Source organism: Ursus americanus, chromosome X (genome assembly GCF_024610735.1).
Source record: "Ursus americanus isolate L20-20 chromosome X, mUrsAme1.1.p, whole genome shotgun sequence".
In the NCBI taxonomy this organism is placed as follows: Eukaryota; Metazoa; Chordata; class Mammalia; order Carnivora; family Ursidae; genus Ursus; species Ursus americanus.
In genome coordinates, this window is record NC_142164.1 from 29,892,850 (window position 1) to 29,906,899 (window position 14,050).

At 47.0% G+C, this 14,050-nt stretch overlaps 1 protein-coding gene across 1 annotated transcript in view; it reads left to right on the forward strand.

Annotated features, from left to right (window-relative positions):
- KIAA1210 (KIAA1210 ortholog) overlaps nucleotides 1-14,050 on the forward strand; it is a 68,317-nt gene that overhangs the window by 25,201 nt on the left and 29,066 nt on the right. Inside the window, exons 3-5 of the mRNA XM_087859608.1 lie at nucleotides 2,762-2,930; nucleotides 9,379-9,505; nucleotides 9,832-9,969. Coding sequence (XP_087715734.1) covers nucleotides 2,762-2,930; nucleotides 9,379-9,505; nucleotides 9,832-9,969 — 434 coding nt within the window. The remainder of the gene's footprint in view (nucleotides 1-2,761; nucleotides 2,931-9,378; nucleotides 9,506-9,831; nucleotides 9,970-14,050) is intronic.

Sequence of the window (14,050 nt, forward strand, 5' to 3'; positions counted from 1 at the left end):
TAACGCTCGGTCATTTTCGAGCCACCCCCAAGCATCGTTCTAAATAATTTATCATTACAGAAATTAGTTGAATTTTTCCTGAAAAAAATTACAGAAGGAAACTTGGAAAAAATATGTTTCCTGCTGTATCTTTGTGTTTTATTCTTTCTATCCGTAGGTAGAATTGCTGAGTCGGTCCCCAACGTGACCCCATTTAGGTACATCCTAGTAGATGAGACATAGCCCAAGCTCTCCCAAACGGAAATTGCTTCAGCAGCCATTAGCAAGCACACAGTCCTCTAGTCTTCTTGTATCACCCCACCCCATGCCAGCTTCTGCTTCTAATCATCACACTGTAGAGTCCGCTATCGATCGATCGATATGGGGCTGCTTCCCCTTATCTATAGATAAATAGAACCAAGAGACCAATTCTACAGGTAGAATTGAATCTGGTCTTAATAAACAAGTAATTATCGGGGCACCTGGCTGACTCCGTGGGTAGAGCATGCAACTCTTGATCTCAGGGTTGTGAGTTCAAGCCCCACGTTGGGCATAGAGCTTCTGTAAAAAAAACAATGAAAAAGAAACAAATAATTATTGATTCCCTAGTACTAGCTCACAGTTATTAGCGCTTGCACCATGCCAGACCCTACGCTAAGCTCTTTATCTACACTTTTTGCAACTTATATCAACCCTGACGAGGTCGTGTTTAAATTATAGGATGCTTAAGGGTGACTCTGCTTGGTGGCCTCAATTTCAGGAAAGTGACAGCCGTATTGGTATTCTGCACCCCTCAATGGACTCGGTTGTCCCTTGGGTGCTCCTGCCTGCCTTTCACGGTTCTGGTTGCTGAAGGGGATGAGAAAGAGGGCCTGCCTAGAGCCTCAAAGAGGGGGACGGTAGCTAAGATGCAGAACTGTATTGTATTCCTTTCTCATGGAAACCCAAAACACAGTGCTTGGTCTTAAATATTTGTTGGATGGATGGATGGATGGATGGATGGATGAATGGATGCATGGATGGATGGATGAGCAGACTAGAGAGCATTCAGATGTACAACTTGGAAGGCCAACAGTCAAGTTTTAAGCGTGCAAAGAGAAGGGTTGATTGCTGTGATCGGTGGGACACTGGACTGAAGACAGGCCCTGAAGTTTAGAAAGCTTTCTCATAGGCCACAGGATTCCAGAGCTAGAAGGAACCCTAGTTCAGCATTTCCCAAAGTGTGTTTTGCCAGACATTCTGCTTACATGCATTTTGGGAGGCAAGATTGCTGCCCAGTATCTTAGAGCTTCACTGTTCACATAGGCATGTTGAAGTTCCGGGAAAGTCTTATTGGAAAGCGGAACCCTAAACTTTGCCTAATCCAGGGTTTCTCAGAATGACTGGCCTGCTGATACCTTTCTCATGCAATAGGCCGATGATAGGCCTCTGAACACACTTTGGGAGATGCTGATTGGTGTGATCCCTTCATTTCCCCACGGAGTTCCAGAGAGGTTGAGTGACTTAACCAAAGTCACACAGCTAATTGATAGTAGAGCCAAGTCAAGGATCCCAGGCTGTTCTGACTCTTGGGTGGTGCTCTCCGTTACACCACTAAGCCTTTCTAATGTCAGCCCCATCGGCAACTCTCTTGCCTGGGCCCTTCCCTGCCGGTGCAGCGTCGCTATGCTGGCAAGAGGCCTTGTGGACACCAGACTGCTGGGAATTTGGATGAGACATTATTGCATGTGAAAGCAGTAAGGGCTGATTCCTTCCCTCTGAAGAATGCAGCACGGACCCCCCCTCTCCTCGCCCCTCTTCTGCTGAGCCCCAAGAAAGATACACGTGCTTGTTAGGAAACTAACAAAAGCCCAAACAGAGCCTTAGGAGCATTTAAAGCTCCCATGCCTCGCCGCGGCCCTGCCGGTTAATGTAGACAGAGCAAACTTTTAATTATTCGCAGGTGCAGAGGGCAGTAGCCCCGTAGATAATGCAAACCAATCGGCAATAATGGAAGAACACACACAGTACACATAGCGCACGCACGCATGCACGCACGCACGCACGCATGCGCTCACGCACGCATTCCTTGCAAAACCCTTAGGCATCTGATTCTGTCATGGCTTTTGCACAGGCAGCTTCGTTGCCTGGTGGCCCTTTCTTCCCAATTCCCAGCCCTCTCGCTTGCTCCTAAATCCCCTCCTGGAGGAAGGCTTCCCTGCCTGCACGGGCCCGATAGCACGCACCGCGCAGATCTCCATCCTTCCAGCGCACAAGCGGGGCAGAACCAGCGCCCGCCTGCAGCTCCAGGGGTCCCCAGGGGCTTTCTCGCCTGTGGAAGCTCGCCTCCCCAGCTGGGTGGCGGCGACTCCAGATACCAGCGTGAAGTCGGGGGGGGGGGTGTGTTCCCCGTGCTTATGTGGGCTCATGATGGCTGCTTATGAATGAACTTCTTGGGTCAGGAAAGAGGCGTGTGTTCCTGGTTGAGGTGGAGAGGCGGGTGGATGCCTGGGGAGTTGGGCCCGAAGAGAGGCCTGCCCAAAGACCACAAGCCGGGGCCGAGCGGCTGCTCCCCCCAGAAACCCAGACACTTTGTCCTACGGCGTTATGAAGAAGGGAGCAGGCCACATGCATGGTGTTGCGGTGTCGTCCTGTCGTGGGTCCGGGTCGGGGGGTGGGGCGAAGGCCAAGTCCGCAGGGCACCTGGGATCACAGTCCTTGCTCCTGTCACAAAGGTCTTGTTTCCTCTCCATCGTCCCTTCCACTGTCTCACTCTGCCTTGCTTTCGTTCCTTAACTTCCAGGAAAAAAGAAATCCAAATTTAAAGCCTTCAAGAACTTTTTTGGCAAGAAGAAGAAAAAGGAGCCGCAAGATGCCCAGGGAGGGAGGAGGCTCAAGGCAAGCTTGTCCAGCGGCAGTATTGACATCTCTTCTCTGAAGCCGGTTCTGGAAGGTTGTCGCTTGGAGGCCAGGTAACGTCTGGTGGGCCGCAGCCCCTGCCGGGGGCGACCATGGCCTGGGGGCCTTTCTCCACGCTTGCTCCTCACACCAATGCTTATTGTTGGGGTGCAGAGCTCAGTAGGTTGGCAGCCGCACGCCCCTGGCCCCGAGAGCCCTGGGTACAAGTAGACCAGGGCAGCCCTCCCCTGTCACAGCTGCAGTAACGGGGCCTAGCCCTAGCAAGGAGCTGGAGGCCTCTGCCCCATTCAGGAAGCCGGGCCTGATGTGCCTGCCGGGCCCTCGGACTGTGGATTTGCGATTACCCCGCCGGAGGAAGCTCCAGCTCTTACTGTGTGATTAAAATCTCAGACCCTGAAGCCACTCTAGCTGGGCGGAGGCCCGAGCTCGAAATCACTTGTGTTAATGTAGAAACAAGCAAAGAAACGAGCGGGCAACATCCCAGGAGATGGGGCAGGGGGTGCGGGGGGGGGGGAGATGCTGTAACTCGTCCCAGAATGGGGAAGACGGTTTCTCAGCCACCCCTGTTCCAATTGTCATCTGTGACGCTTCCACTTCCGTATCTGACCATCCAGGACCCCCGGCTGTTCCTGGCTCTGTCAGCTCCCCCTCAGCGCAGCGCCCCTTGGGCCTCTTCCCCAGGCCTGAACATTCCAAACTTAGCTGGACTGCCCACAGAGCTCACCTGTGCCTCGACCCTTTCCCTCGAGGCTTTGCTTGCTGGAAATGGGACAGTCAGCAAACACGACAGTTAGCACCTCAGCCTCCCTCAGGAGGCCCTTAATGGGTGCATTGGTTGTGAGGAATTTCAGCTAGCTTTGCTGGGGGTGGGGGGAGATGGTTTTGGACAGAGGGGCTTTTTTCATACCTCACAAATCATGCCATGCTGTAGACCACAGCCTGATAGCTCCAAGTGAGCCTACACTAGCCCTGCTAGAAACCAGTGAGTGGGGGAGGGGAGAGGGGAGTGTGGGTCTACTCTGCGTCGCCTCTATAGATTGGCAAGTTGGCTCTCTCTACTAAAGTCCTGCATTTCCCCCTTCCCACCTGTCCCTCCGCCTCCAAAATGGCCTGTTGGTTCTGATGCATTTTCCTCACTAAGATGGCAAGTGCGCACACAGCTTGCGGGGTGGGGGGAGGACAGGAGGAAGTGGGGGGAAAGGAAGAAGGAGGGGGTGAATGGAAGTGCGTGAACTAATTTATATATAAGGAAGGGTGTTTTTCTTAGGGCCTGAAATAGGCCTTTTTGGGGGGGGGCAAGGAGCATAAATTAATTAAGAGTATAATGTAGGAGGCCTGATGATCACCCCCGACCCCTGTCACTTGCTTAACGTGTTAGGGGGAAAACCCTGGAGAACGTCACTCAGGAGTTAGGAGGAAAGATCAGCCTCTTTGTCCATTGAAGCTGTCCGTCATAACAAAACTTACAGCCAGCCCTCCCCTCCCTATACCATAGGACCAGTATCCATTTCTAAGACTGTATTAAGCCGTATCTGATAAAATGGATACACCCCATGCCTCCATTTTGTTTTTCTTTAAATGGCTGCTGAGGTCATGTGTTTTATTGCCTTTAATTAAGGCCAAGATTTTGTTCGGAGTTTTGGATGCATTTTCTTGTTTCTGCCTCCAGGAAGCAGATCAGTACATGCTAGATAAGTTCAGCGGACAGGAGATTCGGTTTCTTTTTCTTTTTTTTTTGTTTTTGTTTTTAAACATTATATTTATTTATTTGACAGAGAGAGAGCACAAGTAGGCAGAGCAGCAGGCAGAGGGAGAGGGAGAAGCAGGCTCCCTGCTGAGCAGGGAGCCCAATGTGGGGCTCGATCCCAGACCCCTGGGATCATGACCTGAGCTGAAGGCAGACACTTAACCAACTGAGCCACCCAGGCACCGCGAGATTTGGTTTCTGACAAACATGGCCGCAGCCAGTGCTACTGGAATCCTTGGATCAGGGAGGGTCTGGCACTAAAGAGCCAGTTGAACAGCTGCACTCTGGCTGATGCCCAGCATGGAAATGACGGTTTCGAAGCCCACCCATGGCCCAAGATTTCCTTGCAGACGAGACACGGGTCCCAAGCCTGATTTGAGCTGGCAGGTCATAGAGCAACGGTGAATGAAAGCGTCTATGTGTGCATAATGGGGGAAAGCGTGTATAGAGAGGTGTCTGGGAACATTGCTGTCTCAATGCTGCATCAGTCATATGGCATCATTAAGCCTTTATCTGGAATCCTGTTCATTTTCTGTGGGACTGCCATTTTAGTAAGACAGAGCATGTTGCTTTCACCACCAGGCCGCCTGGGTAGCAGAGTTTTATAGGGAAGAAGTGGGTAGTACGAAGGCATCTGTCACCTCTCCTCTTGCTGGCCCACAAGCCACCTTCCTATGGGTTCCATTTTAATCCCCATAACACCAGATTGTCCTCAGAGCATGTCATGATCAGATCTACCCATGTTCATGACCCACAGTCAGACAGGCTCACAATGATGGGGTGGGTGCTGGTCCTACAGTGCCCGAGTTGTTACTCTGGGTACGATCTAAAGATTGTTTTTTAGGGGAGTGCCTGGGTGCCTCAGTCGGTTGAGCATTGGCCTCTTGATTTCAGCTCCAGTCGTGATCTCAGGGTCGTGAGATTGAGCCCAGTGACAGGCTCCATGCTGGGTGTGGAGCCAGCTCAAGATTCTCCCTCTCCCTCTGCCCACCCCCGCCGCTCACTCTCGCGCTCTTTCTCTCTAAAAAAAAAAAATGTTTTTTAGGGGCACCTGGCTGGCTCAGTAGAGCATGCAACTCTTGATCTCAGGGTCATGAGTTCAAGGGCCATGTTGGGCATGGAGCCCTAATTAGGGGAGCCCTACTTAGGTTGTTTTCTAAAGTGCCAACCTACGTGTATTAGAGCATATGTTTTATAATAAAGGTAATAAATGCAAAAAAAGTACATGCAATTTTAAACAATTATTTTATCTAATTTAAAAACATTTCCACCCCTCCCTAAAAGAAACCTTGTTCCCAGTAGCAGTCAATCCCCATCCATCCCCCACTCCAGCACAAGGTGCTTACTTATCTACTTTCTGTCTCTATCAGTTTGCTTTTTCTGGATACTTCCTATAAAATGTATCATATGGTTTGTGGCCTTTGGTGACTGGCTTGTTTCCCTTAGCATGTTTTTGTTTTCCAGTGTTATCCATGTGGTGGCATGAATCCAATACTTAATTCTTTCATACTACTGAATAGTATTCCAGTGTATGAATACACATTTTATCTGTTCATCAGATGACAGGTACTTGGGTGTTTCCACCTTTTGGCTATTATGGAGGAGTGTACTGGCTCATGGTAATTTAATGTTTAAGTTTTTGAGGAACCACCAGACTGTTTTCCAAAATGCCTGCACCATTTTACATTCCCACCAGCAGCACGCGGAGGTTCCAATTTCTCCGCAACCTTGCCAACACTTGTTACTATCTGAGCCTTTGCTTCTAGCCATTCTAGTGGGTCTGAAGTGGCATCTCATTATGGTTTGGATTTATATTTCCTGACTGGCTAATGCATGGTCGAGCATCTTTTCAAGTGCTTGTTGGCCATTTGTATATCTTCTTTGGAGAAATATCTATTGCGATCCTTTGCCCATTTAAAAAATTGGGTTATTATCTTTTTATTACTGAATTGTAAGAGTTCCTCCTGTATTCTAGATATGAATCCCTTATCAAATATACAATCTGCAGGGGCGCCTGGGTGGCTCAGTCGGTTAAGCATCTGCCTTCGGCTCGGGTCATGATCCCAGGGTCCTGGGATCGAGTCCTGCATTGGGGGGGGGGTCCCTGCTCAGCGGGGAGCCTGCTTCTCCCTCTCCCTCTGCCCCTCCCCCCTCTACTTGTGTTCTCTTTCATTCACTCTGCTCTCTCTCTCAAATAAATAATCTTTTAAAAAAAGGATATACAATCTGCAAATATTTCCCCCCCCTTATGTGGGTTGTCCTTTGACTTTCTCACTAGAATCCTTCAAAGCTTAATTCTTATCAAATCCATTTATTTATTCTTTTCTTCAGTTGCTTAAGCTTTTGGAGTCATATTCTAAGAATCCATTGCCAAATCTAGGTCATGAAAATATACTCCCGATCTTTTCTTTTAAGAGTTTTAGCTCTCATATTTAGGTCTTTGATCCATTTTGAGTTCATGTTTATATATGGTATGAGGTAGGGTCTAACTTCTCTCTTCTGTATGTATCTATCCTACGGTCTCAGCATCATTTGTTGAAAAAACTATTCATTCCCCATTGAACGGTCTTGGCACCCTTTTTGTAAATCAATGAACCATAGATGAATGAGTTTATTTCTGGACTCTCAATTCTATTCCATTGATCTCTATGTCTATCCTCATGTCAGTACTACACTGCCTTGATTACGGTAGCTTTGTAGTAAGTTTTGAAATTGGCAAGTCTGAGTTCTCCAACTTTGTACTTCTTTTTCAAGATTGTTTTATCAGTTTGTGGCCCCTTACATTTCACTATGATTTAAAGATCATCTTGCCCACTTCTGCCAAAGAAAATAAAAAAGGCAGCTGGAATTTCAATAATGATCGCATTAAATCTGCAGATCAATTTGCGGACTGTTGCCATCTTGACAAGATTAAGTCTTCCAAGCCCTGAGCATAGGCTGCTTTTTCATTTACTTAGGTTTTCTTCTTTAATTTCTTTCATCAGTGTTTTAGAGTGCTCAGAGTATAGTTTTTACACGCTTTTCGTTACATTTATTCCTAAGGGTTTTATTCTTATTGATGTTATTGTAAATGTTGAAAATTGGAAGTGTTTTTGTCATTTCACTTCCGGATTGTTCACTGCAAGTATATAGAAATACAATCAATTGTTATATATTGGTCTTTTATCCTGCAGCCTTGCTGAACTCATTGATTAGTTCTACTAGTTTTTATTGGATTCCTTAGGAGTTTTATACACAAGATTGTGTCATCTATGATTGGAGATAATTTCACGTCTTCCTGTCCAGTATGGATGCCTTTTATTTAATTTTCTTACCTAATTGCCCCAGCTAGAACCCCCAGGACAATGTTGAATAGAAGTGGCAATAGCAGACATCCTTGTCTTGTTCCTGATCTGAGAAAACATTCAGTCTTTCATCATTAAGTGTGACGTTAGCTAAGTGTTTCTCACAGATGTCCTCGGTCAAGGTTGAGTGTACTTATCATGAGTGTATTTATTATGTATTTGGATTTTACAAATGCTTTTTCTGTATTTATTGAAATGACCACACGGTTTTTGTTTTTATTCTGTTGATATGGTGTATTACGTTCATTGATTTTCACATATTAAGATAACCTTACATTTCTTGCAAGTTTTACTTGGTAATAGTGTATAATTCTTTGTCGCTGGATTCAGATGACTAGTATTTTATTGAAGATTCTTACATCTATTTCATTAGAGATATTACTCTGTAGTCTTCTTTTCTTGCGATGTCTTTGGTTGAAATTTTTAACAGGTAGCATGTATTCCCACATTCCAAAAGGAATCTTTTGTGCCTTTAGCCTTTCATTTGTTTCTAACTTTTCCCTGATTTGCCTTAGCACTTCATTGTTGTCGACCTGGCTTTATTCCCCATCAGAAGGTATTTCCATCTGGGTTTAGCAGGCTGGGGGTGGGGGTGGCGGGGTGGGTGCCTAGGACGGCTTTGAAAATCAGGCAGATGTATCCTGGAACCCTTGTGTGAAAGAGGAAAAGATCTAGTGAATGAGAGTCTCCAGTATCTGGGCAGGTGTTTGGTATTTTAAATCAAAACAAAAACACTAGAGAGAAATTTGGGTGTGAAAGCTTTTATAACTCTTACCTTAATAACGGAAAGACTCTGGGTCTTCCCTCCCATTGCACAGCGTTACCACTCTCGTACACTTTAAATGGGTGAATTGTATGGTATGTAAACCGTATCTCAAAACTATTATATAAAAAAGATTGTGTTGATAATTTAAAAAATCAAAATTATGCAGAAGTACATAAAGTAGGAAATTAAGGTGTCCCCCCCCACCCCCAGTGCCATTCCCCAGAGGGAACTACCACTAATTATTTGGTGAATATCCTTCCGGAATTTTTTCTATGAACATAAACTATATATGTAGCTAATATAGGTATATGTATAATTGATTGATTGATTGAGAGAGAGAGAGAGCACGAGTAGGGGGAAGAGCAGAGGGAGAAGCAGACTCCCCGCTGAGCAGGGAGCCTGACTCGAGGCTCCATCCCAGGACCCCGGGATCATGACCTGAGCCAAAGGGAGACGCTTCACCGACTGAGCCCCCCAGGCGCCCCTGGAAACACATATTAAATGGAAAACTTTCTCTGTCAGCACATGCGCACCCTTGCCCCCTTTCTGAGGTGTCTGTGATATGTCATGCTATAGATATACACGTGTCTTCAGTTCCTATGGCCCTTGGGCTTTTCTTACAAGACCTTTTCCTTCCTGTTCAGAGCCAAGAGCAGCATGGGCAGCAAAGCCCTGTCCCATGACAGCATCTTCATGTTGGATACTGAGCCTGAAATTTCAGCACGTAGAATATACCCATCTCCAGAGCCCCAGAGAGGCCGACCTCTACAGGTAATACTGAACTCCAGCCTCGGCGCCTAATTAGACTCCCTCATCCCAGTCTGCCAAAAAACAAGGGGTGGGGGAGTTTGGCCTTGCTCCCCAGCTGATTCTCCCCCACAGGGCTATTGTAAAGAAGGGAGAATGTAGAAATACACGTTGCGCTGACCTAGTGCCCAGCACACTATGTTGGCTGGCATTACCATATTCGTATGACCCACCTCAAGAATTAAGTATTAATTATTAATTAATTAAGCATTAAGTCTTAGGATGGGGACATTCCACTGTTGGTTAATGTGCAGGCATTCCAACCGCCATGTTCTTTCATTCTTCTACAGAGATCTCAAGTTTCCAGAACTCTGCCTAGATCTGGGACTAGTGATGTGCGTGGAGCTGTTTCCGGACTTATGTTTGGAGCTGTGCCCCGATATGTGCCTAGAAGTGGAATCTGGATTGGGGGCTCTAAGATCACTGAGGTAATAGAGTGGAATTGTGCCAAGTATGGCTGCTGAGTCAGACCGACCTGTGCTTGAATTCTTGCTCTGCTACTTCCTGGCTCTGTGACCTTGGGCTGATTGCTTAACCTCTCTGAGCCTTCCTTTCCTCAGCTGCAATGGGTAAAATATAAATATCTACCTCAAGCAGTTGCTTGTGAGGATAGAATAAAGACTCAGAGAGGTTAAAGAAATTGCTCAGTCTCACCCAGATAGTCTTCCCAATATCCCAGGCTTTAAGATATTCAGTTTCTTTGTGCCCGCCTCAACAGGGGGAGGGGTATACCTTTAGGCTATGCATATGCAGAGAACAGTCTTTTACCTCCAGATAACCCTAACAGTTGCTCAGTTAGACTCTTCTGGAGCTCTGATCTAGAAATATGCCAGGGGGAGCAGGAAAATAACCCTAAGCAGCCACCTTCCGCCTTCTCCCAGCTTGGGGGCGGGATGATACCCAAAGTGCCCTGTGTAACTGAGAAAGGCATACAAGGGGGAGACCCTTTTCCGCTGAGGGGCTGCATCCTTTCATGCGGCAGAAGGTAACTGGGGCTTATTTGTGGCGCGTCTGTTTAAGACCCCCCATCTCTCACTCCCGTTCCTGTGCCGTGTGTGAAAGTTCTGCTGGCCACGTTACCTGTGGAGGGTAGACAAGGAAACACCGAGATGGTCACCAGTGGGGCCGAGCTTGTGGCTGTAAAGCAGCCCCGAGGTCAGCAGACTGTTGCCCTGTTGCTCCACAGCAGGAAAAGTCACTTCCGGTCCTCAGTTTTGAGCGTCAAACACCAGCCTTGGCTTGTCTCCACAGCGACACTTCCTTGCCACCCAGTGGCAGAAATCCAGCTGTACATGACCAAGCCCTACAGGGTTATTTCTCACGTGCAGAAAGGGGAAACCTTCCTGGAAGCCTCCCTCTCTCCCTCTTCTCTTAGTCCCAGCAACAGACAGACTCTCATAGCAGAGACATGCCATTGCTCTAGAAAGATGATTTTGGGGGTGTGGGGGGGTGAGAGTTAAAGGTAAAGATTCTAGGGGCATTTCCTCTCACAATGCAGCGGGGGATAGGGAAAGCCACGGTAGCCCAACGGCAAGTTTTCTTAAGTGGCCGGTTTGGGCCCTCTCCTCGCATCTTCGGTCTGCTCCCGTAGTCCCTCTTCCAAGAAACAGGGCTGAAGACAGGGTAGGGGGTGTTAACAGAACACAAGCCATCAACCACCAGATGGACCTTTGCACGGGAGACCTGCCTTAAGTGCCAAGGTCACAGCCCTAAACGACAGGGTAGTTGAGAGCATCACGTCAAGGGTCCTGAGCCCGGTGCTGCATAGAGCAGTTGGAAATGGCCATATGGCTGGGTTCCTCGGAGGGGCAGGATCCGTAAAGGATTATGTGACATTCAGAGCAACTGGGAGAGTGTGGGAGAGGAACTGCCAGTGTATAGTTCTGTTAGAGACACCAAGACCGAACCGGCGTTTTAGTCCCTGCCAGGTTTTCACCTGATGTCTTATCTGAAGTGTGAGGACTGTGGGTGCCTGGATCACGCTCCATGATATATCGTGTTCTTTCTGTTCGAGGACGAAGAGATAAGAAGATGTGCTAGTAGATGGTTGGCATCTTCTTGTGGACTCAAATTGAATTCAGAAATTTAAGAAACTGAGGCTGCCAAGCAGTGTTCTTACTGCTCATAGACCTGACTCTCCCTCTGCAGCCCTTCTTAAGGAAGGGGGCGCATCATCTCTTCTGGGCGTTGCCTTTAAAGTCCCTGAACTTGAGTATGGGCCATCCCCTTCCTGGCTCTTACAGTTAGGAGACAGGAGTGCACAGTGGTTAAGAACACGGGCTCTAAAGGCAAGCAGACCTTTCAAATGCTTGCTCGGCCATCGTGAGAATTAGGGCCGGCCATGTCATCTCTCAGACTTGGTTTTCCCCACCTGGAAAATGGGGCCCACAAGAGCAGATGCTTCAAAGAGTTGTTGCAAGGTTCGAATGAAATGCATCAGTGAAGAACACTCAGTGTCTGGCAGGGAGAAAGATCTCAAAGCAATAACCTAACTACCTAACCTTTCAACAGAAGGAACCAGAAAGAGAAGAGCAAACTAAACCCAAAGCTAGCAAAAGGAAGGAATTAATACAGATGAAAGCAGAGTAAAGCCCTCAGTAAAAGTTAATTGTCATTATTGTTATTAGAATTGGGCTTGGGGCTGGTGAAGCTCCGAGACTTCTTCTCAAGAGCCCCTAGTGGGGCCTGGTGGTAATAAGGGGGCACCTGAGACCCTAGCCAGGAGCTCTCCAGGGGCAGAACCTTGGACAAATCCTCCTTGGGGCCCCTTGTCTTTGGCTTTGAGGGTTTGAGGGCCATATGTCCTGAACAGGAGACAGAAGAAAGCATGTCAGCTCCATGACAGCCAAGATTTTGTTTTGTTCATTACTGTAGGCCCAATGCTTAGAATGGGGTGTGGCACACTGTAGATGCTTAGCCAGTATTTGTTAAAGATCAGAGATTCTGATCCACACCAAAATGGCCATGGAAGAGACCAGTGCCTCAGATTCAAGTGTACCAGGAGGTTCAAACTGGAATGAACTAAATCCGTGTGCTGAAGGCCAAGGAAGACCCAAATGATCAATTTTATCCCCTTTGGAAAACTAGTAAAGCAATTCTTTTTTTTTTAAAGATTTTTTATTTATTTATTCAATAGAGATAGAGACAGCCAATGAGAGAGGGAACACAAGCAGGGGGAGTGGGAGAGGAAGAAGCAGGCTCATAGCAGAGGAGCCTGATGTGGGGCTCGATCCCACAACGCCGGGATCACGCCCTGAGCTGAAGGCAGACGCTTAACCGCTGTGCCACCCAGGCGCCCCTAGTAAAGCAATTCTAATGAGGGTTAGTTCTGTAGATTTTCTACTAATTCCAGAAGATCAATCTTGACAGGATTAAGATAAACAACCCACAGAGCCAGGATGTGATCCAGACAATTCCTGGAATGATAGGAGCAAGGATTGTAGTTTGGATGCCAAGCCTAGATCTTAACCCCAAAACTCACCTCCACGAGAACTGGGCCTTCCAAAGACAATGCCAAAATCAAAACAAAGATCAGACTCAAATAAGATTTATAGCTAGCATCAGTAGAGAGATAACACCAGAATTCTGGTTTTGATCAAACAAGCAGTTCAAAGTTTCTGTCTTTTTCTGGGGATTGGCACAAGTGTGCAGCAACCCAGAGCGTGACCCAAGGCTATGGGTCTTTGGTCTGCATAGGTACAAGAAGTGAAGACAGAGAGGAAGAAGATTCTTTCCTTGGCTTGTTTTTTCACTTTGGGGTCTTAGTCCTTCAACCATTAAGCAACAAGAGAATACCAGTAATTTGGAGGAAAGCACACAAGTTTTAACTTTTTTCCTTCTACTCTCCTCCTTGACAGCTCCCCTCACTGCGTCCACGCCGGTCCAGCAACAGCCCCCCTCTTATCCGATCTGACACAATCTCTGATGGCTTTGAAGAAATCTCTGTTGACGAGGAGTCACCTAAGACCCCAAAGAAGAAAACTTCACCACCCAAGATCGTGACATTGAAAAAGGTGAGTGTTAGCCCCATCCTAAGTGGTAGGTTTGGTTGGGGGACACAGGTCAGAGGCATAATCTCTTGCACTCTCTTCTGCTGTAGTTTAGCGCTAGGAGGCCATTTGGGGAAGGAGCGGCCATTTTGACTTTTGATTTGCATGGTGGTTTACATTTTCTGTCCAATTCCATGAAACGAATAATCGGCTCTTTAGTTTATAAGCAATGGAAGACAGTATTTCAGAAAACAATAATAGTTTGCAGATGTTTTCAGTTATTTTGGGAAGAAAACAATGGAGATTTTTATGGAAGTAAAGCCTCTATGTTTTTGGATGCCAAAATCTCAAAGGTTAGGCCATGTAGTATTGTTTGGTAGACACACACCCATATGAAAAATTATTTGACACATGAGAGGGCATGCATGTGCATTTCGTACGTGTAGGTTTGTCAACCAAATAATGTTGATCAACAATAGAAAAATTGGCAGATTGTGCCCATATCAATACTTCCATTCTC